Source organism: Bombina bombina, chromosome 1 (assembly GCF_027579735.1).
Source record: "Bombina bombina isolate aBomBom1 chromosome 1, aBomBom1.pri, whole genome shotgun sequence".
Classification (NCBI taxonomy): Eukaryota; Metazoa; Chordata; class Amphibia; order Anura; family Bombinatoridae; genus Bombina; species Bombina bombina.
In genome coordinates, this window is record NC_069499.1 from 536,758,650 (window position 1) to 536,780,948 (window position 22,299).

Sequence of the window (22,299 nt, forward strand, 5' to 3'; positions counted from 1 at the left end):
ATTTTTCAAAGAAATATGGATCAATTCGATTCACAGTCTTTGGATTCAGAACATTGTTTCACAAGGGTACAGAATAGGTTTCAAGGTAAGGCCTCCTGCAAGAAGATTTTTTCTTTCTCGCATTCCAATAAATCCAGTGAAGGCTCAAGCATTTCTGAAATGTGTTTCAGATCTAGAGTTGGCTGGAGTAATTGTGCCCGTTCCAGTTCTGGAACAGGGTCTGGGATTTACTCAAATCTATTCATTGTACCAAAGAAGGAGAATTCCTTCAGACCAGTTCTGGATTTAAAAATATTGAATCGTTATGTAAGGATACCAACATTCAAAATGGTAACTATAAGGACTATTCTGCCTTTTGTTCAGCAAGGGCATTATATGTCCACAATAGATTTACAAGATGCATATCTGCATATTCTGATTCATCCAGATCACTTTCAGTTTCTAAGATTCTCTTTTCTAGACAAGCATTACCAGTTTGTGGCTCTGCCGTTCGGCCTAGCAACAGCTCCAAGGATTTTTTCAAAGGTTCTCGGTGCCCTTCTATCTGTAATCAGAGAACAGGGTATTGTGGTATTTCCTTATTTGGACGATATCTTGGTACTTGCTCAGTCTTCACATTTAGCAGAATTTCATACGAATCGACTTGTGTCGTTTCTTCAAGAACATGGTTGGAGGATCAATTTACCAAAGAGTTCATTGATTCCTCAGACAAGGGTAACCTTTTTAGGTTTCCAAATAGATTCAGTGTCCATGACTTTGTCTCTGACGGACAAGAGACGTCTGAAATTGGTTTCAGCTTGTCGAAACCTTCAGTCTCAATCATTCCCTTCGGTAGCCTTATGCATGGAAATTCTAGGTCTTATGACTGCTGCATCGGACGCGATCCCCTTTGCTCGTTTTCACATGCGACCTCTTCAGCTTTGTATGCTGAACCAGTGGTGCAGGGATTATACAAAGATATCACAGTTAATATCTTTAAATCCGATTGTACGACACTCTCTGACGTGGTGGACAGATCACCATCGTTTAGTTCAAGGGGCTTCTTTTGTTCTTCCAACCTGGACTGTGATCTCAACAGATGCGAGTCTGACAGGTTGGGGAGCTGTATGGGGGTCTCTGACAGCGCAGGGAGTTTGGGAATCTCAGGAGGCGAGATTACCAATCAACATTTTGGAACTCCGTGCGATTTTCAGAGCTCTTCAGTCGTGGCCTCTTCTGAAGAGAGAATCGTTCATTTGTTTTCAGACGGACAATGTCACAACCGTTGCATATGTCAATCATCAAGGGGGGACTCACAGTCCTCTGGCTATGAAAGAAGTATATTGGATACTTGTATGGGCGGAATCCAGCTCCTGTCTAATTTCTGTGGTTCACATCCCAGGTAAAATTTCGTTAGTGTAACTGCATTTTTTCACTGTTATTTCAAAATTTGGGAAAATTTGTGTTTTCTTAAAGGCGCAGTAACGTTTTTTATATTGCTTGTAAACTTGTTTTAAAGTGTTTTCCAAGCTTGCTAGTCTCATTGCTAGTCTGTTTAAACATGTCTGACACAGAGGAACCTACTTGTTCATTATGTTTGAAAGCCATGGTGGAGCCCCATAGGAGAATGTGTACTAAATGTATTGATTTCACCTTAAACAGTAAAGATCAGTCTTTATCTATAAAAGAATTATCACCAGAGGGTTCTGTCGAGGCGGAAGTTATGCCGACTAACTCTCCCCACGTGTCAGACCCTTCGCCTCCCGCTCAGGGAACGCACGCTAATATGGCGCCAATTACATCAGGGACGCCCATAGCGATTACCTTGCAGGACATGGCTGCAATCATGAATAATACCCTGTCAGAGGTATTATCTAGATTGCCTGAATTAAGAGGCAAGCGCGATAGCTCTGGGGTTAAGAGAGATACAGAGCGCGCAAATGCTGTTAGAGCCATGTCTAATACTGCGTCACAGTATGCAGAACCTGAGGACGGAGAGCTTCAGTCTGTGGGTGACATCTCTGACTCGGGGAAACCTGATTCAGAGATTTCTAATTTTAAATTTAAGCTTGAGAACCTCTGTGTATTGCTTGGGGAGGTATTAGCTGCTCTGAATGACTGTAACACAGTTGCAATTCCAGAGAAATTGTGTAGGCTGGATAGATACTATGCGGTGCCGGTGTGTACTGACGTTTTTCCTATACCTAAAAGGCTTACAGAAATTATTAGCAAGGAGTGGGATAGACCCGGTGTGCCCTTTCCCCCACCTCCTATATTTAGAAAAATGTTTCCAATAGACGCCACTACGCGGGACTTATGGCAGACGGTCCCTAAGGTGGAGGGAGCAGTTTCTACTTTAGCAAAGCGTACCACTATCCCGGTTGAGGACAGTTGTGCTTTTTCAGATCCAATGGATAAAAAATTGGAGGGTTACCTTAAGAAAATGTTTATTCAACAAGGTTTTATTTTACAGCACCTTGCATGCATTGTGCCTGTCACTGCTGCGGCGGCGGCATTCTGGTTTGAGGCCCTGGAAGAGGCCATCCAGACAGCTCCATTGAATGAAATTATTGACAAGCTTAGAACGCTTAAGCTAGCTAACTCATTTGTTTCTGATGCCATTGTTCATTTGACTAAACTAACGGCTAAGAATTCCGGATTCGCCATCCAGGCACGTAGGGCGCTATGGCTTAAATCCTGGTCAGCTGACGTGACTTCAAAGTCTAAATTACTCAACATTCCTTTCAAGGGGCAGACCTTGTCTATCACCACTCACAAGAGTCTCCTTCCTAGGGACTCTTATAGATTCTGTAGAGATGAAAATTTACCTGACGGAGTCCAGGTTATCAAAACTTCTAAATGCTTGCCGTGTCCTTCATTCCATTCCACGCCCGTCAGTGGCTCAGTGCATGGAAGTAATCGGCTTAATGGTAGCGGCAATGGACATAGTGCCATTTGCGCGCCTGCATCTCAGACCGCTGCAATTATGCATGCTAAGTCAGTGGAATGGGGATTACTCAGATTTGTCCCCTCTACTAAATCCGGATCAAGAGACCAGAGATTCTCTTCTCTGGTGGCTTTCTTGGGTCCATCTTTCCAAGGGTATGATCTTTCGCAGGCCAGATTGGACGATTGTAACAACAGATGCCAGCCTTCTAGGTTGGGGCGCAGTCTGGAACTCCCTGAAGGCTCAGGGATCGTGGACTCAGGAGGAGAAACACCCCCCCAATAAATATTCTGGAGTTAAGAGCAATATTCAAGGCTCTTCTAGCTTGGCCTCAGTTAGCAACACTGAGGTTCATCAGATTTCAGTCGGACAACATCACGACTGTGGCTTACATCAACCATCAAGGGGGAACCAGGAGTTCCTTAGCGATGTTAGAAGTCTCAAAGATAATTCGCTGGGCAGAGTCTCACTCTTGCCACCTGTCAGCGATCGACATCCCAGGCGTAGAGAACTGGGAGGCGGATTTTCTAAGTCGTCAGACTTTTCATCCGGGGGAGTGGGAACTCCATCCGGAGGTGTTTGCTCAACTGGTCCATCGTTGGGGCAAACCAGAACTGGATCTCATGGCGTCTCGCCAGAACGCCAAGCTTCCTTGTTACGGATCCAGGTCCAGGGACCCGGGAGCAACGCTGATAGATGCCCTAGCAGCTCCTTGGTTCTTCAACCTGGCCTATGTGTTTCCACTGTTTCCTCTGCTCCCTCGACTGATTGCCAAAATCAAACAGGAGAGAGCATCGGTGATTCTGATAGCGCCTGCGTGGCCACGCAGGACCTGGTATGCAGACCTAGTGGACATGTCATCTCTTCCACAATGGACTCTGTCTCTGAGGCAGGACCTTCTAATACAAGGTCCTTTCAATCATCCAAATCTAATTTCTCTGAGACTGACTGCATGGAGATTGAACGCTTGATTCTATAAAGGCGTGGCTTCTCCGAGTCAGTCATTGATACCTTAATACAGGCTCGGAAGCTTGTCACCAGGAAAATCTACCATAAGATATGGCGTAAATATCTTTATTGGTGTGAATCCAAGAGTTACTCATGGAGTAAGGTTAGGATTCCTAGGATATTGTCCTTTCTCCAAGAGGGTTTGGACAAAGGCTTATCAGCTAGTTCTTTAAAAGGACAGATCTCTGCTCTGTCTATTCTTTTGCACAAGCGTCTGGCAGAAGTTCCAGACGTCCAGGTATTTTGTCAGGCTTTGGTTAGGATTAAGCCTGTGTTTAAAACTGTAACTCCCACGTGGAGCTTAAACTTGGTTCTTAAAGTTCTTCAGGGAGTTCCGTTTGAACCCCTTCATTCCATTGATATTAAACTTTTATCTTGGAAAGTTCTGTTTTTGATGGCTATTTCCTCGGCTCGAAGAGTCTCTGAGTTATCTGCCTTACATTGTGATTCTCCTTATCTGATTTTTCATTCAGACAAAGTAGTTCTGCGTACCAAACCTGGGTTTTTACCTAAGGTGGTTTCTAACAGGAATATCATTCAAGAGATTGTTGTTCCATCATTGTGTCCTAATCCTTCTTCAAAGAAGGAACGTCTTTTGCATAATCTGGACATAGTCTGTGCCTTGAAGTTTTACTTACAGGCTACTAAAGATTTTCGTCAAACATCTGCCCTGTTTGTCGTTTACTCTGGACAGAGGAGAGGTCAAAAAGCTTCGGCAACCTCTCTCTCCTTTTGGCTTTCGGAGCATAATACGCTTAGCCTATGAGACTGCTGGACAGCAGCCCCCTGAAAGGATTACAGCTCATTCTACTAGAGCTGTGGCTTCCACCTGGGCCTTTAAAAATGAGGCCTCTGTTGAACAGATTTGCAAGGCTGCGACTTGGTCTTCGCTTCACACCTTTTCAAAATTTTACACTTTTGCTTCTTCGGAGGCTGTTTTTGGGAGAAAAGTTCTACAGGCAGTGGTTCCTTCCGTTTAAGTTCCTGCCTTGTCCCTCCCATCATCCGTGTACTTTAGCTTTGGTATTGGTATCCCACAAGTAATGGATGATCCGTGGACTGGATACACTTAACAAGAGAAAACATAATTTATGCTTACCTGATAAATTTATTTCTCTTGTAGTGTATCCAGTCCACGGCCCGCCCTGTCCTTTTAAGGCAGGTCTAAATTTTAATTAAACTACAGTCACCACTGCACCCTATGGTTTCTCCTTTCTCGTCTTGTTTCGGTCGAATGACTGGATATGGCAGTGAGGGGAGGAGCTATATAGCAGCTCTGCTGTGGGTGATCCTCTTGCAACTTCCTGTTGGGAAGGAGAATATCCCACAAGTAATGGATGATCCGTGGACTGGATACACTACAAGAGAAATAGATTTATCAGGTAAGCATAAATTATGGGTTTTTTTATGTCTCTTCCTCAGAAGTTTTTCCTATACCAGATTGTGTTTCAGATATTATTGCACGAGAATGGGAGAAGCCTGGGATTCCTTTTTCCCCTTCTTTAATTTTTAGGAAGATGTTTCCTATTGCTGATTATATTAAAGGGATAGTCAACACCCAACACAACATGATTGCATATTTTTAAAACCCAAACGAAGATCCGCCTGCACCGCCTCCCTTCTGTATCACCTATATCCTTGTCCTAGTAATCATTCACAATACATCATTTAATCTGTGCTAAATATGGCTGCCAAACTCCTCCCTCTCATCCTTCTTCCCCCATCTCTATACCATTTCAGGCTCGTCCATGTAGGTATTGATGACGCTCTTCATACGTCATTGCGCATGCGCATTTGTAAATAATTCAGATCGTACTCTGAAATCGGACTTGCAGCAGCTAATTCATGTGCTTGGTGTAAGCAACAATTGTGCAGAATAAAGTTCCGCTTTTTTGTTCCTATCACATCGCGCATGCGGGAAACTCTGTGAATCTTGAAGATTCTGACCCAGGATTGAATTATGATTGGCTGATGGCTTGAAAGAGAAGGGAGATACGTAATGGTGGGGGGAGTTAGGCGGACATATTTCGAGCAGATTAACGCTTGTATGATAAAGGTTTACTTGAAGAAGGATAGAGGTAATAGAGAAGGGAAGTGGTGCAGGCGGATCTTCGTTTGGGTTTTAAAAATATGAAATCATGTTGTGTTGGGTGTTGACTGTCCCTTTAAGCAATCTTGGCAGATGGTTCCTAAGGTAGAGGGAGCAGTTTCCACTCTGACCAAGAGGACCACTATTCCTATTGAGGACAGTTGTTAATTTAAAGATCCTATGGATAAGATTTTTTTTATTTTTTTTTAAATTAAACAATAGAGAAATAAATCATAAAGGCTCCACTGTGTGTGCTAGAAATAATGTGGTTTGTGAATTTCAAGAGCGGCGATCCATTGAATCAAATAAAGGAGCTTTCTACATGACGTATGTAATACTTCATGAATTAAAGTGCCCTTTATTTGTTTCAGTAGTAAATCCTAGCGTTTGTAAAACGCTAGGATTTACTTTCACTTTAAGCCACTCTTCTTATGAAGACGACGCTCCTACTTTGCACTTTGTATATTTGCATAGAGGTTATTGGTCTAATGGTTTCAGTCATTTTTTTTTCAGGACATCATTCCATTTGCTCTGTTCCATCTCAGACCTCTGCAGTTATGCTTGCTCAGGCAGTGGAACGGGGATTATACGGATCTATCTCCAAAGATTATTCTAGTTCAGATGTCCAGAGATTCTCTTCCATGGTGGTTGTCTCAGGATCTTCTCTCTCAGGGAACTTGCTTTCTTCTGTTATGTGTGATCAGTCCACGGGTCATCATTACTTCTGGGATATAACTCCTCCCCAACAGGAAATGCAAGAGGATTCACCCAGCAGAGCTGCATATAGCTCCTCCCCTCTACGTCAGTCCCAGTCATTCTCTTGCACCCAACGACTAGATAGGATGTGTGAGAGGACTATGGTGATTATACTTAGTTTTTATGACTTCAATCAAAAGTTTGTTATTTTAAAATAGCACCGGAGCGTGTTATTACTTCTCTGGCAGAGTTTGAGGAAGAATCTGACAGAGATTTTTTACTATGATTTTAACCGGAGTCGTTAAGATCATATTGCTGTTCTCGACCATCTGAGGGAGGTAAAGGCTTCAGATCAGGGGACAGCGGGCAGATGAATCTGCATTGAGGTATGTGGCAGTTTTTATTTTCTGAATGGAATTGATGAGAAAAGCCTGCCATACCGTTAAAATGACATGTATGTATACACTTCAGTATTCTGGGGATGGTATTTCACCGGAACTACTGTGTTAAAGGTCACTAATCCTTTTTAATAACTATTCTCATGTTAAACGTTTTTGCTGGAATGTAGAATCGTTTACATTGCTGAGGTACTGTGTGAATAAATGTTTGGGCATTATTTTCCACTTGGCAGTTTTTTGCTTTAATTGTGACAGTTTCGTTTCTCTTCACTGCTGTGTGGGAGAGGGAGGGGCCGTTTTTGGCGCTCTTTGCTACGCATCAAAAAAATTCCAGTCAGCTACTTTTATATTTCCTGCATGATCCGGTTCATCTCTGACAGATCTCAGGGGTCTTCAAACTTCTTTGAAGGGAGGTAAATTCTCTCAGCAGAGCTGTGAGAATTCTTATAGTGACTGTGTATAAAAAACGTTGTTTTGTTTTTCTTATGTACAAATTTAATTAGTGTTGTTTTTTTTTACTAATGGGAACAAACCTTTGCTAAAAGTTGTGTTGTTTTAAAATTTGATGCAATAACTGTTTTTCAGTTCATTATTTCAACTGTCATTTAATCGTTAGTACCTCTTTGAGGCACAGTACGTTTTTTGCTAAAAAAGATTATAACCAAGTTGTAAGTTTTTTTGCTAGTGTGTTAAACATGTCTGACTCAGAGGAAGATATCTGTGTCATTTGTTCCAATGCCAAGGTGGAGCCCAATAGAAATTTATGTACTAACTGTATTGATGCTACTTTAAATAAAAGTCAATCTGTACAATGTGAACAAATTTCACCAAACAGCGAGGGGAGAGTTATGCCGACTAACTCGCCTCACGCGACAGTACCTGCATCTCCCGCCCGGGAGGTGCGTGATATTTTGGCGCCTAGTACATCTGGGCGGCCATTACAGATAACATTACAAGATATGGCTACTGTTATGACTGAAGTTTTGTCTAAATTACCTGAACTAAGAGGCAAGCGTGATCACTCTGGGGTGAGAACAGAGTGCGCTGACAATGCTAGGGCCATGTCTGATACTGCGTCACAGCTCGCAGAACATGAGGACGGAGAGCTTCATTCTGTGGGTGACGGTTCTGATCCAAACAGATTGGACTCAGATATTTCAAATTTTAAATTTAAATTGGAGAACCTCCGTGTACTACTAGGGGAGGTCTTAGCAGCTCTCAACGATTGTAACACTATTGCAATACCAGAGAAACTGTGTAGGTTGGATAAATACTTTGCGGTACCGGCGAGTACTGACGTTTTTCCTATACCTAAGAGACTAACTGAAATTGTTACTAAGGAGTGGGATAGACCCGGTGTGCCGTTCTCACCCCCTCCAATATTTAGAAAGATGTTTCCAATAGACGCCACCACTCGGGACTTATGGCAAACGGTCCCCAAGGTGGAGGGAGCAGTTTCTACTTTAGCTAAGCGTACCACTATCCCGGTGGAGGATAGCTGTGCTTTCTCAGATCCAATGGATAAAAAATTAGAGGGTTACCTTAAGAAAATGTTTGTTCAACAAGGTTTTATATTACAACCCCTTGCATGTATCGCGCCGATTACGGCTGCGGCAGCTTTTTGGATTGAGTCGCTTGAAGAGAACCTTAGTTCCTCTACGCTAGACGACATTACGGACAGGCTTAGAGTCCTTAAACTAGCTAATTCTTTCATTTCGGAGGCCGTAGTACATTTAACCAAACTTACGGCTAAGAACTCAGGATTCGCCATACAGGCACGCAGGGCACTGTGGCTAAAATCCTGGTCAGCTGATGTTACTTCTAAGTCCAAATTACTTAATATACCTTTCAAGGGGCAGTCCTTATTCGGGCCCGGTTTGAAAGAAATTATCGCTGACATTACGGGAGGTAAGGGCCACGCCCTACCTCAAGACAAGGCCAAAGCTAAGGCTAGACAGTCTAATTTTCGTCCCTTTCGGAATTTCAAAACAGGAGCAGCATCAACCTCCACTGCACCAAAACAGGAAGGAGCTGTTGCTCGTTACAGGCAAGGCTGGAAGCCTAACCAGTCCTGGAACAAAAGCAAGCAGGCCAGAAAACCTGCTGCTGCCCCAAAGACAGCATGAACCGAGAGCCCCCGATCCGGGACCGGATCTAGTAGGGGGCAGACTCTCTCTCTTCGCCCAGGCCTGGGCAAGAGATGTTCAGGATCCCTGGGCACTAGAGATCATATCTCAGGGATACCTTCTAGACTTCAAATTATCTCCCCCAAGAGGGAGATTTCATCTGTCAAGGTTGTCAACAAACCAGATAAAGAAAGAAGCGTTTCTACGCTGCGTACAAGATCTGTTAACAATGGGAGTGATCCATCCGGTTCCGTGGTCGGAACAAGGACAAGGGTTCTACTCAAACCTGTTTGTGGTTCCCAAAAAAGAGGGAACTTTCAGGCCAATCTTAGATTTAAAGACTCTAAACAAATTCCTAAGAGTTCCATCGTTCAAAATGGAAACTATTCGGACAATCTTACCCATGATCCAAGAGGGTCAGTACATGACCACAGTGGATTTAAAGGATGCTTACCTTCACATACCGATCCACAAAGATCATCACCGGTATCTAAGGTTTGCCTTCTTAGACAGGCACTACCAGTTTGTAGCTCTTCCATTCGGATTGGCTACGGCTCCAAGAATCTTCACAAAGGTTCTGGGTGCCCTTCTAGCGGTACTAAGACCGCGAGGGATTTCGGTAGCTCCGTACCTAGACGACATTCTAATACAAGCTTCAAGCTTTCAAACTGCCAAGTCTCATACAGAGTTAGTTCTGGCATTTCTAAGGTCGCATGGATGGAAAGTGAACGAAAAGAAGAGTTCTCTCTTTCCTCTCACAAGAGTTCCATTCTTGGGGACTCTTATAGATTCTGTAGAAATGAAGATTTACCTGACAGAAGACAGGTTAACAAAACTTCAAAATGCATGACGCGTCCTTCATTCCATTCAACACCCGTCAGTAGCTCAATGCATGGAGGTGATCGGCTTAATGGTAGCGGCAATGGACATAGTACCTTTTGCACGCCTACACCTCAGACCGCTGCAATTATGCATGCTAAGTCAGTGGAATGGGGATTACTCAGATTTGTCCCCTACTCTGAATCTGAATCAAGAGACCAGAAATTCTCTTCTATGGTGGCTTCATCGGCCACACCTGTCCAGGGGGATGCCATTCAGCAGGCCAGACTGGACAATTGTAACAACAGACGCCAGCCTACTAGGTTGGGGCGCTGTCTGGAATTCTCTGAAGGCTCAGGGACTATGGAATCAGGAGGAGAGCCTCCTTCCAATAAACATTCTGGAATTGAGAGCAGTTCTCAATGCCCTTCTGGCTTGGCCCCAGTTAATAACTCGGGGGTTCATCAGGTTTCAGTCGGACAACATCACGACTGTAGCTTACATCAACCATCAGGGAGGGACAAGAAGCTCCTTAGCAATGATGGAAGTATCAAAGATAATTCGCTGGGCAGAGTCTCACTCTTGCCACCTGTCAGCAATCCACATCCCGGGAGTGGAGAACTGGGAGGCGGATTTCTTGAGTCGCCAGACTCTTCATCCGGGGGAGTGGGAACTTCATCCGGAGGTCTTTGCCCAAATACTTCGACGTTGGGGCAAACCAGAGATAGATCTCATGGCGTCTCGCCAGAACGCCAAACTTCCTCGCTACGGGTCCAGATCCAGGGATCCGGGAGCAGTTCTGATAGATGCTTTGACAGCACCTTGGAACTTCAGGATGGCTTATGTGTTTCCACCCTTCCCGCTGCTTCCTCGATTGATTGCCAAAATCAAACAGGAGAGAGCATCAGTAATTCTAATAGCACCTGCTTGGCCACGCAGGACTTGGTATGCAGATCTAGTGGACATGTCATCCTGTCCGCCTTGGTCTCTACCTCTAAGACAGGACCTTCTGATACAGGGTCCATTCAAACATCAAAATCTAACTTCTCTGAAGCTGACTGCTTGGAAATTGAACGCTTGATTTTATCAAAACGTGGTTTTTCTGAGTCGGTTATTGATACCCTGATTCAGGCTAGGAAGCCTGTTACCAGAAGGATTTACCATAAAATATGGCGGAAATACCTATACTGGTGCGAATCCAAAGGTTACTCCTGGAGTAAGGTTAGGATCGCTAGGATATTGTCTTTTCTACAAGAAGGTTTAGAAAAGGGTTTATCAGCTAGTTCATTAAAGGGACAGATTTCAGCTCTGTCCATCTTGTTACACAGACGTCTGTCAGAAAATCCAGACGTCCGGTCCTTTTGTCAGGCTTTAGCTAGGATCAAGCCTGTGTTTAAAGCTGTTGCTCCACCATGGAGTTTAAACTTAGTTCTTAACGTTTTACAGGGTGTTCCGTTTGAACCCCTTCATTCCATTGATATAAAAATGTTATCTTGGAAAGTTCTGTTTTTAATGGCTATTTCCTCGGCTCGAAGAGTCTCTGAGTTATCAGCCTTACATTGTGATTCCCCTTATCTGATTTTTCACTCAGACAAGGTAGTTCTGCGTACTAAACCTGGGTTCTTACCTAAGGTAGTCACTAACAGGAACATCAATCAAGAGATTGTTGTCCCATCCTTGTGTCCAAATCCTTCTTCAAAGAAGGAACGTCTTTTACACAATCTGGACGTAGTTCGTGCCCTCAAGTTCTACTTGCAGGCAACTAAAGATTTTCGCCAAACTTCTTCCTTGTTTGTCGTTTACTCTGGACAGAGGAGAGGTCAAAAAGCTTCTGCTACCTCTCTCTCTTTTTGGCTTCGTAGCATAATACGTTTAGCCTATGAGACTGCTGGACAGCAGCCTCCTGAAAGAATTACAGCTCACTCCACTAGAGCTGTGGCTTCCACTTGGGCCTTTAAGAATGAGGCCTCTGTTGAACAGATTTGCAAGGCTGCAACTTGGTCTTCGCTTCATACTTTTTCCAAATTTTACAAATTTGACACTTTTGCTTCTTCGGAGGCTATTTTTGGGAGAAAGGTTCTTCAGGCAGTGGTTCCTTCTGTATAATGAGCCTGCCTATCCCTCCCGTCATCCGTGTACTTTTGCTTTGGTATTGGTATCCCAGAAGTAATGATGACCCGTGGACTGATCACACATAACAGAAGAAAACATAATTTATGCTTACCTGATAAATTCCTTTCTTCTGTTGTGTGATCAGTCCACGGCCCGCCCTGTTTTAAGGCAGGTAAATATCTTTTAAATTATACTCCAGTCACCACTTCACCCTTGGTTACTCCTTTCTCGTTGTTTCTTGGTCGAATGACTGGGACTGACGTAGAGGGGAGGAGCTATATGCAGCTCTGCTGGGTGAATCCTCTTGCATTTCCTGTTGGGGAGGAGTTATATCCCAGAAGTAATGATGACCCGTGGACTGATCACACAACAGAAGAAAGGAATTTATCAGGTAAGCATAAATTATGTTTTTGCAGACCTGCCTGGGTGATTGTAACCACGGATGCCAGTTTGCTGGGCTGGGGTACTGTCTGGGGTTCATTAAGGGCTCAGGGTCTGTGGACTCGGGAGGAGTCAGTTCTTCCAATAAATGTTTTGGAACTGAGAGCAATTTTCAATGCTCTTCTAGCCTGGCCTCAGCTAGCTTCAACCCAGTTTATTAGGTTTCAATCAGACAGCATAACATCAGTGGTTTACATCAATCATAAGGGAGGAACTCGGAGTTCCTTGGCCATGACAGAGGTAGCCAAGATTATTCAGTGGGCGGAGATTCACAACTGTTGTCTGTCTGCTATCCATATTGCAGGGGTGGACAATTGGGAAGCAGATTTTCTGAGCAGACAAACTTTTCATCTGGGGGAGTGGGAACTTCATCCAGAGGAATTTTCCAGCTTGATTCTCAGTTGGGGGCAGCCGGAGTTGGATCTCATGGTATCTCATCAGAATGCCAAGCCCCCGAGGTACAGGTCAAAGTCAAAGGATTCTCAGGCTGTTCTGATAACTGCTCTGGCAGTTCCTTGGACTTTCAGTCTGGCATATGTGTTCCCTCCGTTTGCTCTTCTTCTTCGGGTCATTGCTCGGGTCAAACAAGAGAGGGCATCAGTGATCCTCATTGCTCCGGCGTGGCCTTGCAGAATCTGGTTTGCAGATCTGGTGGAGATGTCTTCCCTTCCACCTTGGCGTCTTCCATTAAGGAAGGACCTGCTTCTGCATGGTCCCTTCCTTCATCCAAATCTCGTTTCTCTGAAGCTGACTACTTGGAGATTGAACGCTTGATTCTTTATAAGCGTGTTTTTTCTGAGTCAGTCATTGAGACTAGGTTTCAGGCTCGTAAGCCTGTGCCTAGGAAGATTTATTATAAGATTTGGCGTAAATATTTGTATTGGTGTGAATCCAAAGGCTACTCGTGGAGTAGAGTTATGATTCCTAGGATTTTACCTTTTCTCCAGGAGGGTTTGGAGAAAGGTTTATCTGCTAGTACCCTGAAGGGTCAAATTTCTGCTTTATCTATTTTATTGCACAAGCGCCTGGTGGATGCGCCAGATGTTCATTCTTTTTGTCATGCCTTGGTTAGAATTCGGCCTGTGTTTAAGTCTTCTACTCCACCTTGGAGTCTTAATTTGGTTCTTAGAGTCCTTCAACAGGCTCCGTTTGAACTTATGCATTCTTTGGATATTAAGATGTTATCTTGGAAGGTTTTGTTTCTGGTGGCTATTTCTTCGGCTTCAAGAATTTCAGAGCTTTCAGCCTTACAGTATGAGTCGCCTTTTCTTATTTTTCACTCTGATAAGGTAGTTCTGCGTACTGCCTTGGGTTTTCTTCCCAAGGTTGTTTCTGATAAGAATATTAATCAAGAGATTGTTGTTCCTTCTTTGTGTTCTAATCCTTCTTCTCATAAGGAGTGTTTGTTGCACAACCAGAATGTGGATTGTGCATTGAAATATTATTTGCAGGCGACTAAGGATTTTCGCCAGTCTTCTTTATTTTTTGTCTTTTCTGGGAAGAGTAAGGGTAAGAAAGCTACGGCTACTTCTCTTTCTTGTTGGTTGAGGAGTGTTATTCGCTTGGCATATGAGACTGCTGGTCAGCAGCCTCCTGAGAGAATCACGGCTCATTCCATGAGGGCTGTTTCTTCTTGGGCTTTCAAAAATGGAGCTTCTGTAGATCAGCTTTGCAAGGCTGCGACTTGGTCATCTTTGCATACTTTTTCTAAATTTTACAAATTTGATACTTTTTCTTCAGCAGAGGCTTCTTTTTGGGAGAAAGGTTCTTCAAGCAGTGGTGCCTTCTGTTTAGGTTAACTGTCTTTTCCCTCCTTTATCATCCGTGTCCTCTAGCTTGGGTATTGGTTCCCAACAGTAATTAAGATGATCTGTGTCATTAGAAAGAAAACATAATTTATTCTTACCTGATAAATTTATTTATTTCTTGACACTGTGAGTTCACGGCCCGCCCTGTTTTTCAGACAGTTTGCTTTTCTATAAACGTCAGGCACCTCTGCACCTTAGATTACTTCCTTTCTCCTTTCCCTTTGGTCGACTGACTGGTGATTGTGCGTAGGGGGAGTGGTATTTAACAGCTTTTGCTGTGGTGCTCTTTGCCTCCTGCTGGTCAGGAGTGATATTCCCAAAAGTAATTAAGATGATCCGTGGACTCACCGTTTCAAGAAATAAATAAATTTATCAGATAAGAATAAATTATGTTTTTGTCTCCATTGGTAATGTATGTTCACTGTGTATATATTCCAATCCATTTCATTAATATAAGCACTGGGAGCATGCAGAGTTTCACACAGTCTAAGCTAAAGATTTTGGCAAAGATTTTTAGTTTTTCTTTTTAAATTAATGGTCTTGTTTACAAATGTCCCTTTAATTTCCTGTCTTGCAAGTTTCTTGCAACTAGGTAGTTATCCCATCAAATATAATTACCTACAAAAATAACTACAGCTGAATATGCATTTATCTATTTGCATTTTCAGGGTTGATGCTGAAGTAGCACAGAGCAGGAGCTCCAGGGTTGCACAACTTTGCACTTATTTTCAGCAAAAATACAGACATCTCTGTCGTCTGGAGCGGGCAGGGTCTTATCACAGGAAATGCAGACACACATTCCGGAAAGCCTTACAGCAGGCGGCCATCAGAGAACCAGAAGACGCAGGGCAACTAATGCAAGAACTGCGGAGAGCCACACACATAAGGGCCAGGTGAGTGGGTAGCTCGAGTCTACTACTGATCTTTTCTCTGGCACTTTGGAATTTCAAGGTATGAATCAAAAAGAAATCTTATAATTTAAAGGGACAGTCTTCTCCAGCATTCTTATTGTTTAAAAAGATAATCTCTTTTATTACCCATTCCCCAATTTTGCATAACTAACAAGGTTATATTAATATACTTTATACCTCTGCTATTATCTTGTATCTAAGCCTCTGCTAATTTCAGTTATTTTGACAGACATGCATTTTAGCCAATCAGTGCCAGGGGCGGACTGACAAGTCGGGCAAATCGGCCCTTGCCCGAGGGCCCGGCTTCTTAGGGGGCCCCTCCCCCATCCATGCATGATCATATGCTGAAGCTGTTTTTATTTATTTATTATTTATATATATGTAAAAAAAATATTTTGTTGGGGGGCTTTTAATTTTGTTCTGGGTGGGGGGGGTGACTTAGTGCGTGTGACCACCATGGATACTTAGAGAAGGAAGGAGCTGCCGAGTCGGTAAGTAAGTGACAGGCTGTCTGACTGACTCACTAACTGTCACTGACAACACACAGAGGAGTCCGGATTGAAATGCTGGCTGCCCTGCTGCAAAATGTGGACCGGCCGGGTGTGTGCGCACTGCAGTGTGTATATATCCGGTCCAGGTCCACATATTATGATCCGGTCCATCTTGTCTCCTGGCTTCTCAGCTGAAGCTCCGCCTCCACTCACACCCGTGACCCGGCACGCCGTGCGCACACAATTTTAACTGTGCACATTAGAGGCGGCAGCAACATTGCAGCAGGCTGTGCAGTTTGTGGCGGCACTGGCGAAAGGCGACGTCTCAGGCGGCAATTGAAGGAGCTGGGCACAGGCTGACGGACCGAAGGCAAGTCAAATCACTCACACAGTCATGTGACATTAAATGAAATGTGTCAGGCAGTCAGACTCAGTCCGTGTATATAAGGCTCTTCTACTTTACTTATTATATAAGTAGCTAAAGTAGAAGAGCCTTATACACTGACTGAGTCTGACTGTCTGACACTTTTCATTTGATGACTGTTGTTGAAGTGATCAAGTGAATAGTAAATTCTTCTAATTGTTAAGTGTAAAGTAAGTACTGCAGTCTGCTTGCTTGCATGATTTGCTAATACTAAAGCAAGCAAACAAGCAGACTACAGTACTTACTAATTACATACTACTTACACAATCTATTTAAACTCCATTTGAATACAAATGCCGCCCTGACCTGACTCATACTCATTTATTGTGAACTGATGGGGAGGGGGGAGAAACTGCAGCCTGAATCTTAAAGGGTTAACTGAAACCTAGGTAAACTCCCTGTGATATCTTCTGTGCTGCTGAGCAATAAGAAACTTTCAGATCATTACATCATTTGCTTTTTCTGTTTCCACTTTCCAGACATGGCTATGGCTGAGCTGAGATACTAGCTAATGTGCATCATGTGCTACAGTATATTTATTTATATATATATATATATATATATATATATATATATATATATATATATATATATATATATATATATATACACAGATCCTGTATGTGACACAGGGGAACTCTATAATATAAATATGTATAAGGAACTGGGGAGGGGTCTGTGTGTATGACAGAGGGGAACTCTATAATATAAATATGTATAAGGAACTGGGGAGGGGTCTGTGTGTATGACACAGGGGAACTCTATAATATAAATATGTATAAGGAACCGGGGAGGGGTCTGTGTGTATAGCAGAGGGGAACTCTATAATATAAATATGTATAAGGAACTGGGGAGGGGTCTGTGTGTATGACAGAGGGGAACTCTATAATATAAATATGTATAAGGAACTGGGGAGGGGTCTGTGTGTATGATAGAGGGAACCTACATAATATTAATCTGTATGTAAAGAACTGTGGAGGGGTATGTGACAGAGGGAACCTCTATAATATAAATCTGTATATAAGGAACTGGGGAGGGGGCTGTATGTGTGACAGAAGGAACCTCTCTATAATATTATATATCTGTATATAAGGTACTGGGGAGGGGTCAGTGTGTGTATGACAGAGAGAACCTCTCTATAATATTATATATAATATATCTGTATATAAGGAACTGGGGAGGGGATGTGTGACACAGAAGGAACTCTTTATATTAGTGTCTGTATATAAGGAACTGGGAAGGGGTCTGTGTGTGTGACAGAGGGAACCTCTCTATAATATTATATATCTGTATATAAGGTACTGGGGAGGGGCTGTGTGTGAGGCAGAGGGAACCTCTCTATAATATATATCTGTATATAAGGTACTGGGGAGGGGCTGTGTGTGAGACACAGGGAACCTCGCTATAATATTATATATCTGTATATAAGGTACTGGGTTGGAGCTGTGTGTGAGTAGGTAACCTCTCCATTGTGTTATATGTGTATATATTAGGTTTTGGCGGGCGTTAGACCTCTCTATAGTACTGTATATCGCTACATGAGATGCTATAGGAGGGGAGCAGCAATTGTTCTACTGGGAGCTAGCTGAACATGTTGGGTGAGCCAATAACAAGAGGCATATACAGTATGTGCATCCACCAATCTTCAGCTAAATCCCAGTAGGCCGTTGCTGCTTCTGAACCTACCCAGGTATGTTTTTCAACAAATGATAGGAAGTGAATTAAGCAACTTAGATAATAGAAGTAAATTGTAATGAATGGTGTTTAAAATTGTATGTTCAATCTGAATCATTAAAGGGACAGTAAAGTCATAATTAGACATTCATGATTTAGACAGAGCATATAATTTTAAACAACTTTCCAATTTACTTCTATTATTTAATTTGCTTCATTCTCTTGTTATCCATTGCTGAAAGGTCTAGGTAAGCTCAGGAGCAGCAAAGAACCTAGGTTCTAGATACTGATAGTGGCTGCATATATATACCAACTGTCATTGACTCACCCATGTGTTCAGTTAGAAACCAGTAATGCATTGATGCTCCTTCAACAAATGATACCAAGAGAATGAAGCAAATTTGACAATATAAGTAAACTGGAAAGTTGTTTAAAATTGTTCTGCCTAAATCATTCAAGAATTTTTTGGGATTTCATGTTCCTTTAAAGTTTAATTTTGACTATACTCTCCCTATAAAATTGATTTTTCTAAACCTGCCCTGGTTTCAGTGAAACTATTTAGTTTAGACGCATAGTTATAGCATCATGAAATATACAAATGAATGATTTTTAACTCTTTGCTGCCAGTAACAAGTGATTTTACCCCCTTGTCTGCCCCTCATTACTTTATGCTCCAAACTGTAGTGCATATAGGCATGGGGATTATTATTTTTTTCTTGTTATATTTACAATATTTAGTTCTTATTAAAAATATTTAAGAAAAAAATTGTCTTTATATGGCAATTAAAAACATGCATATGAGGTGGGAGGGGCAAGGGAGGTAGGAGGGGCGCATGAGATGGGGGGGGCAATAGGGTGGAGGAGGGGCAGAGGTGGGTAGGTAGGTGGAGCAAAGAGGGGGTGGGGGGCCCTGCCACACTTTTGCCCGGGGGCCCTAGTTGGTCTCAGTCCGCCCCTGATCAGTGCTGACTTCTAGGTAACTCCACAGGAGTGAGGACAATTTTATCTATTTAACATATATAAACTAGTGCTGTCTAACTGTGAAAAACTGTCAAAATGCACTGAGATAAGAGGGCACCTTCAATGGCTTAGAAATTGGCATATGAGCTTACCTCGGTTTAGCTTTCAACAAAGAATTCTAAGAGAAAAAAGCAAATTTGATGGTAAAAGTAAACTGGAAAATTGTCTAAAATTGGATGCCCTATCTGTATCATAAAAACTTAATTTTGACTAGACTTTCCCTTTAACCCCTTAACGACCAAGGACGTACGCCATACGTCCTCAAAAAAAATACACTTAACGCCTGAGGACGTATGGCGTACGTCCTCGGTCTGAAAAGCAGCTGGAAGCGATCCTGCTCGCTTCCAGCTGCTTTCCGGTTATTGCAGTGATGCCTCAACATCGAGGCATCCTGCAATAACCCCCATTGGCCATCCGATGCAGAGAGAGCCACTCTGTGGCCCTCTCTGTACCGGACATCGATGGCCGGTTTCGTTGGTGGGTGGGAGCCAGTCTGGGAGGCGGGTGGGCGGCCATCGATGGGCCGTATGATGTGGAGGGGGCGGGATCGTGGGCGGGAACGCCGGGTGCATGCGCGTGCACGAGGGCGCGCGCGCGGGGTAGGGAGCAGGTGGGAACCGCTACACTACAGAAAAATGATGGGAGAAAAGTGGCAGTGAGGGCCAAATATATGTAAATATATGTCGATCTAAGAGATCTGGGAGGGGGTGGTGGGTTGGTCTTTTGGGGGGGTGCAAGCTACACTACAGAAAATTATTTAAAAAAAGAATAAAAACATGTTTTACTATAAACTGGGTACTGGCAGACAGCTGCCAGTACCAAAGATGGCTACTAATAAGTTAGAGGGGGATGGGTAAAGAGCTGTTTGGGGGGTATCAGGGAGGTTGGGGGCTAAGGGGGGATCCTCCAGAGCAGCATATGTAAATATGCCTTTTTAAAAAAAATTTTTTTAGCAAGGATAGCTTTTTTTTTTAGTACTGGCAGACTTTCTGCCAGTACTTAACATGGCGGGGACAATTGTGGGGTGGGGGAGGGAAGAGAGCTGTTTGGGAGGGATCAGGGGGTGTAATGTGTCAGGTGGGAGGCTGATCTCTACACTAAAGCTAAAATTAACCCTGCAAGCTCCCTACATGCTACCTAATTAACCCCTTCACTGCTAGCCATAATACACGTGTGATGCGCAGCGGCATTTAGCGGCCTTCTAATTACCAAAAAGCAACGCCAAAGCCATGTATGTCTGCTATTTCTCAACAAAGGGGATCCCAGAGAAGCATTTACAACCATTTGTGCCATAATTGCACAAGCTGTTTGTAAATGATTTCAGTGAGAAACCTAAAATTGTGAAAAATTTTACTTTTTTTTTTATTTAATCGCATTTGGCGTTGAAATGGTGGCATGAAATATACCAAAATGGGCCTAGATCAATACTTAGGGTTGTCTACTACACTACAATAAAGCTAAAATTAACCCTACAAGCTCCCTACATGCTCCCTAATTAACCCCTTCATTGCTGGGCATAATACACGTGTGTTGTGCAGTGGCATTTAGCGGCCTTCTAATTACCAAAAAGCAACACCAAATCCATATATGTCTGCTATTTATGAAAAAAGGGGATTCCAGAGAAGCATTTACAACCATTTGTGCCATAATTGCACGAGCTGTTTGTAAATAAATTCAGTGAGAAACCTAAAGTTTGTAACAAAATGTGTGAAAAAGTGAACAATTTTTTTTATTTGATCGCATTTGGTGGTGAAATGGTGGCATGAAATATACCAAAATGGGCCTAGATCAATAGTTTGGGATGTCTTCTAAAAAAAAATATATACATGTCAAGGGATATTCAGGGATTCCTGGAAGATATCAGTGTTCCAATGTAACTAGCGCTAAGTTTGAAAAAAAGTGGTTTGGAAATAGCAAAGTGCTTCTTGTATTTATTGCCCTATAACTTGCAAAAAAAAGCAAAGAACATGTAAACATTGGGTATTTCTAAACTCAGCACAAAATTTAGAAACTATTTAGCATGGGTGTTTTTTGGTGGTTGTAGATATGCAACAGATTTTGGGGGTCAAAGTTAGAAAAAGTGTGTTTTTTTCCATTTTTTCCTCATATTTTATATTTTTTTTTATAGTAAATTATAAGATATGATGAAAATAATGGTATCTTTAGAAAGTCCATTTAATGGCGAGAAAAACGGTATATAATGTGTGTGGGTACAGTAAATGAGTAAGAGTAAAATTACAGCTAAACACAAACACTGCAGAAATGTAAAAATAGCCTTGGTCCCAAACGGTCAGAAAATGGAAAAGTGCTGTGGTCATTAAGGGGTTAATTTTGTAGTATGTATTCCACACCTCAGTTGTCCTCAAATGTAATAGGTTAAGTAAATGCAGGTGGTGAATAGCCAAGGAAGAGGGAAAAATGGGGGGGGGGGGGGATAGAGCATAAACATAGATTTTAGAAAATTATTTTACATGAAAACAAATTTTTAATGTGTTTTTAAATTACCTAACTTAATTTGGGGTTTTGGAAGTCCCTAACGTATTAAAATGTATTATTATGTAGATTTGCCTGTTTGTGCCTTCACGTGAAGCTTTTGGGAGATGCTACAGGCTATTTATCAGACTGCCCTTTATACTGGTACATGAATACTGGGTGTAAGCGAAAATAGAAAACAACTGAAGAAGTGACTTATGAAGGTTTTGTTTGATTTTAACTAATGTTAAAGAATCATAAATCCTCTTCTCCTTTCACTCTGAATTGGTCCTCGCTTGACTGTATATGAACCGTAGCCAGCAGGAGGAGTGGAGGATATGTAGAAGGGGAGGAGCCCTTAAGACATTTGGGTGTTCTCTTTCTACTTCAAGAAGGTATGGGGCAATATATGTACCCACTGGCACTTGAACATTATTTCACCACTTTGAGTGTAAAGAGTCATATTTGTATCATTAATGCATAACACAGATGTTCTTGACAGATTTTCAGTTCTTTATTACACACACAAAACCCAGGAAGTTTGTATGTTAAAAGTTTAGACTTTTTACCAGAACATACTTTGGAACTATGGGAGTCTATTCCTAAGGTTGATGGAGCAATCTCTACTCTAGCTAAACTTACCACTATCCCTTTAGAAAACAGTACCTCTTTCAGGGATCCGTTTCCATGTGCCTGTGTTTAATTGACCTGAGCAGACTGAAACTTCAGAACGCAGGTTCATTTCTTCAGCGTACCACGTCACCCACAGTAGCTCAATGTATGGAAGTTGTGGGTCTCATGGTGGCGCGGTTCTATATGTTCGCTTTCACGTATGTTCTCTTCAGCTTTCTATGTTAAAGCAATGGACTAGGAGTTATCTGCAG

The 22,299-nt window shown here is 42.5% G+C and overlaps 1 protein-coding gene across 1 annotated transcript in view; it reads left to right on the forward strand.

The window, feature by feature from the left end:
* INO80D (INO80 complex subunit D) overlaps positions 1-22,299 on the forward strand; it is a 395,094-nt gene that overhangs the window by 253,228 nt on the left and 119,567 nt on the right. Inside the window, exon 6 of the mRNA XM_053698654.1 lies at positions 15,092-15,316. Coding sequence (XP_053554629.1) covers positions 15,092-15,316 — 225 coding nt within the window. The remainder of the gene's footprint in view (positions 1-15,091; positions 15,317-22,299) is intronic.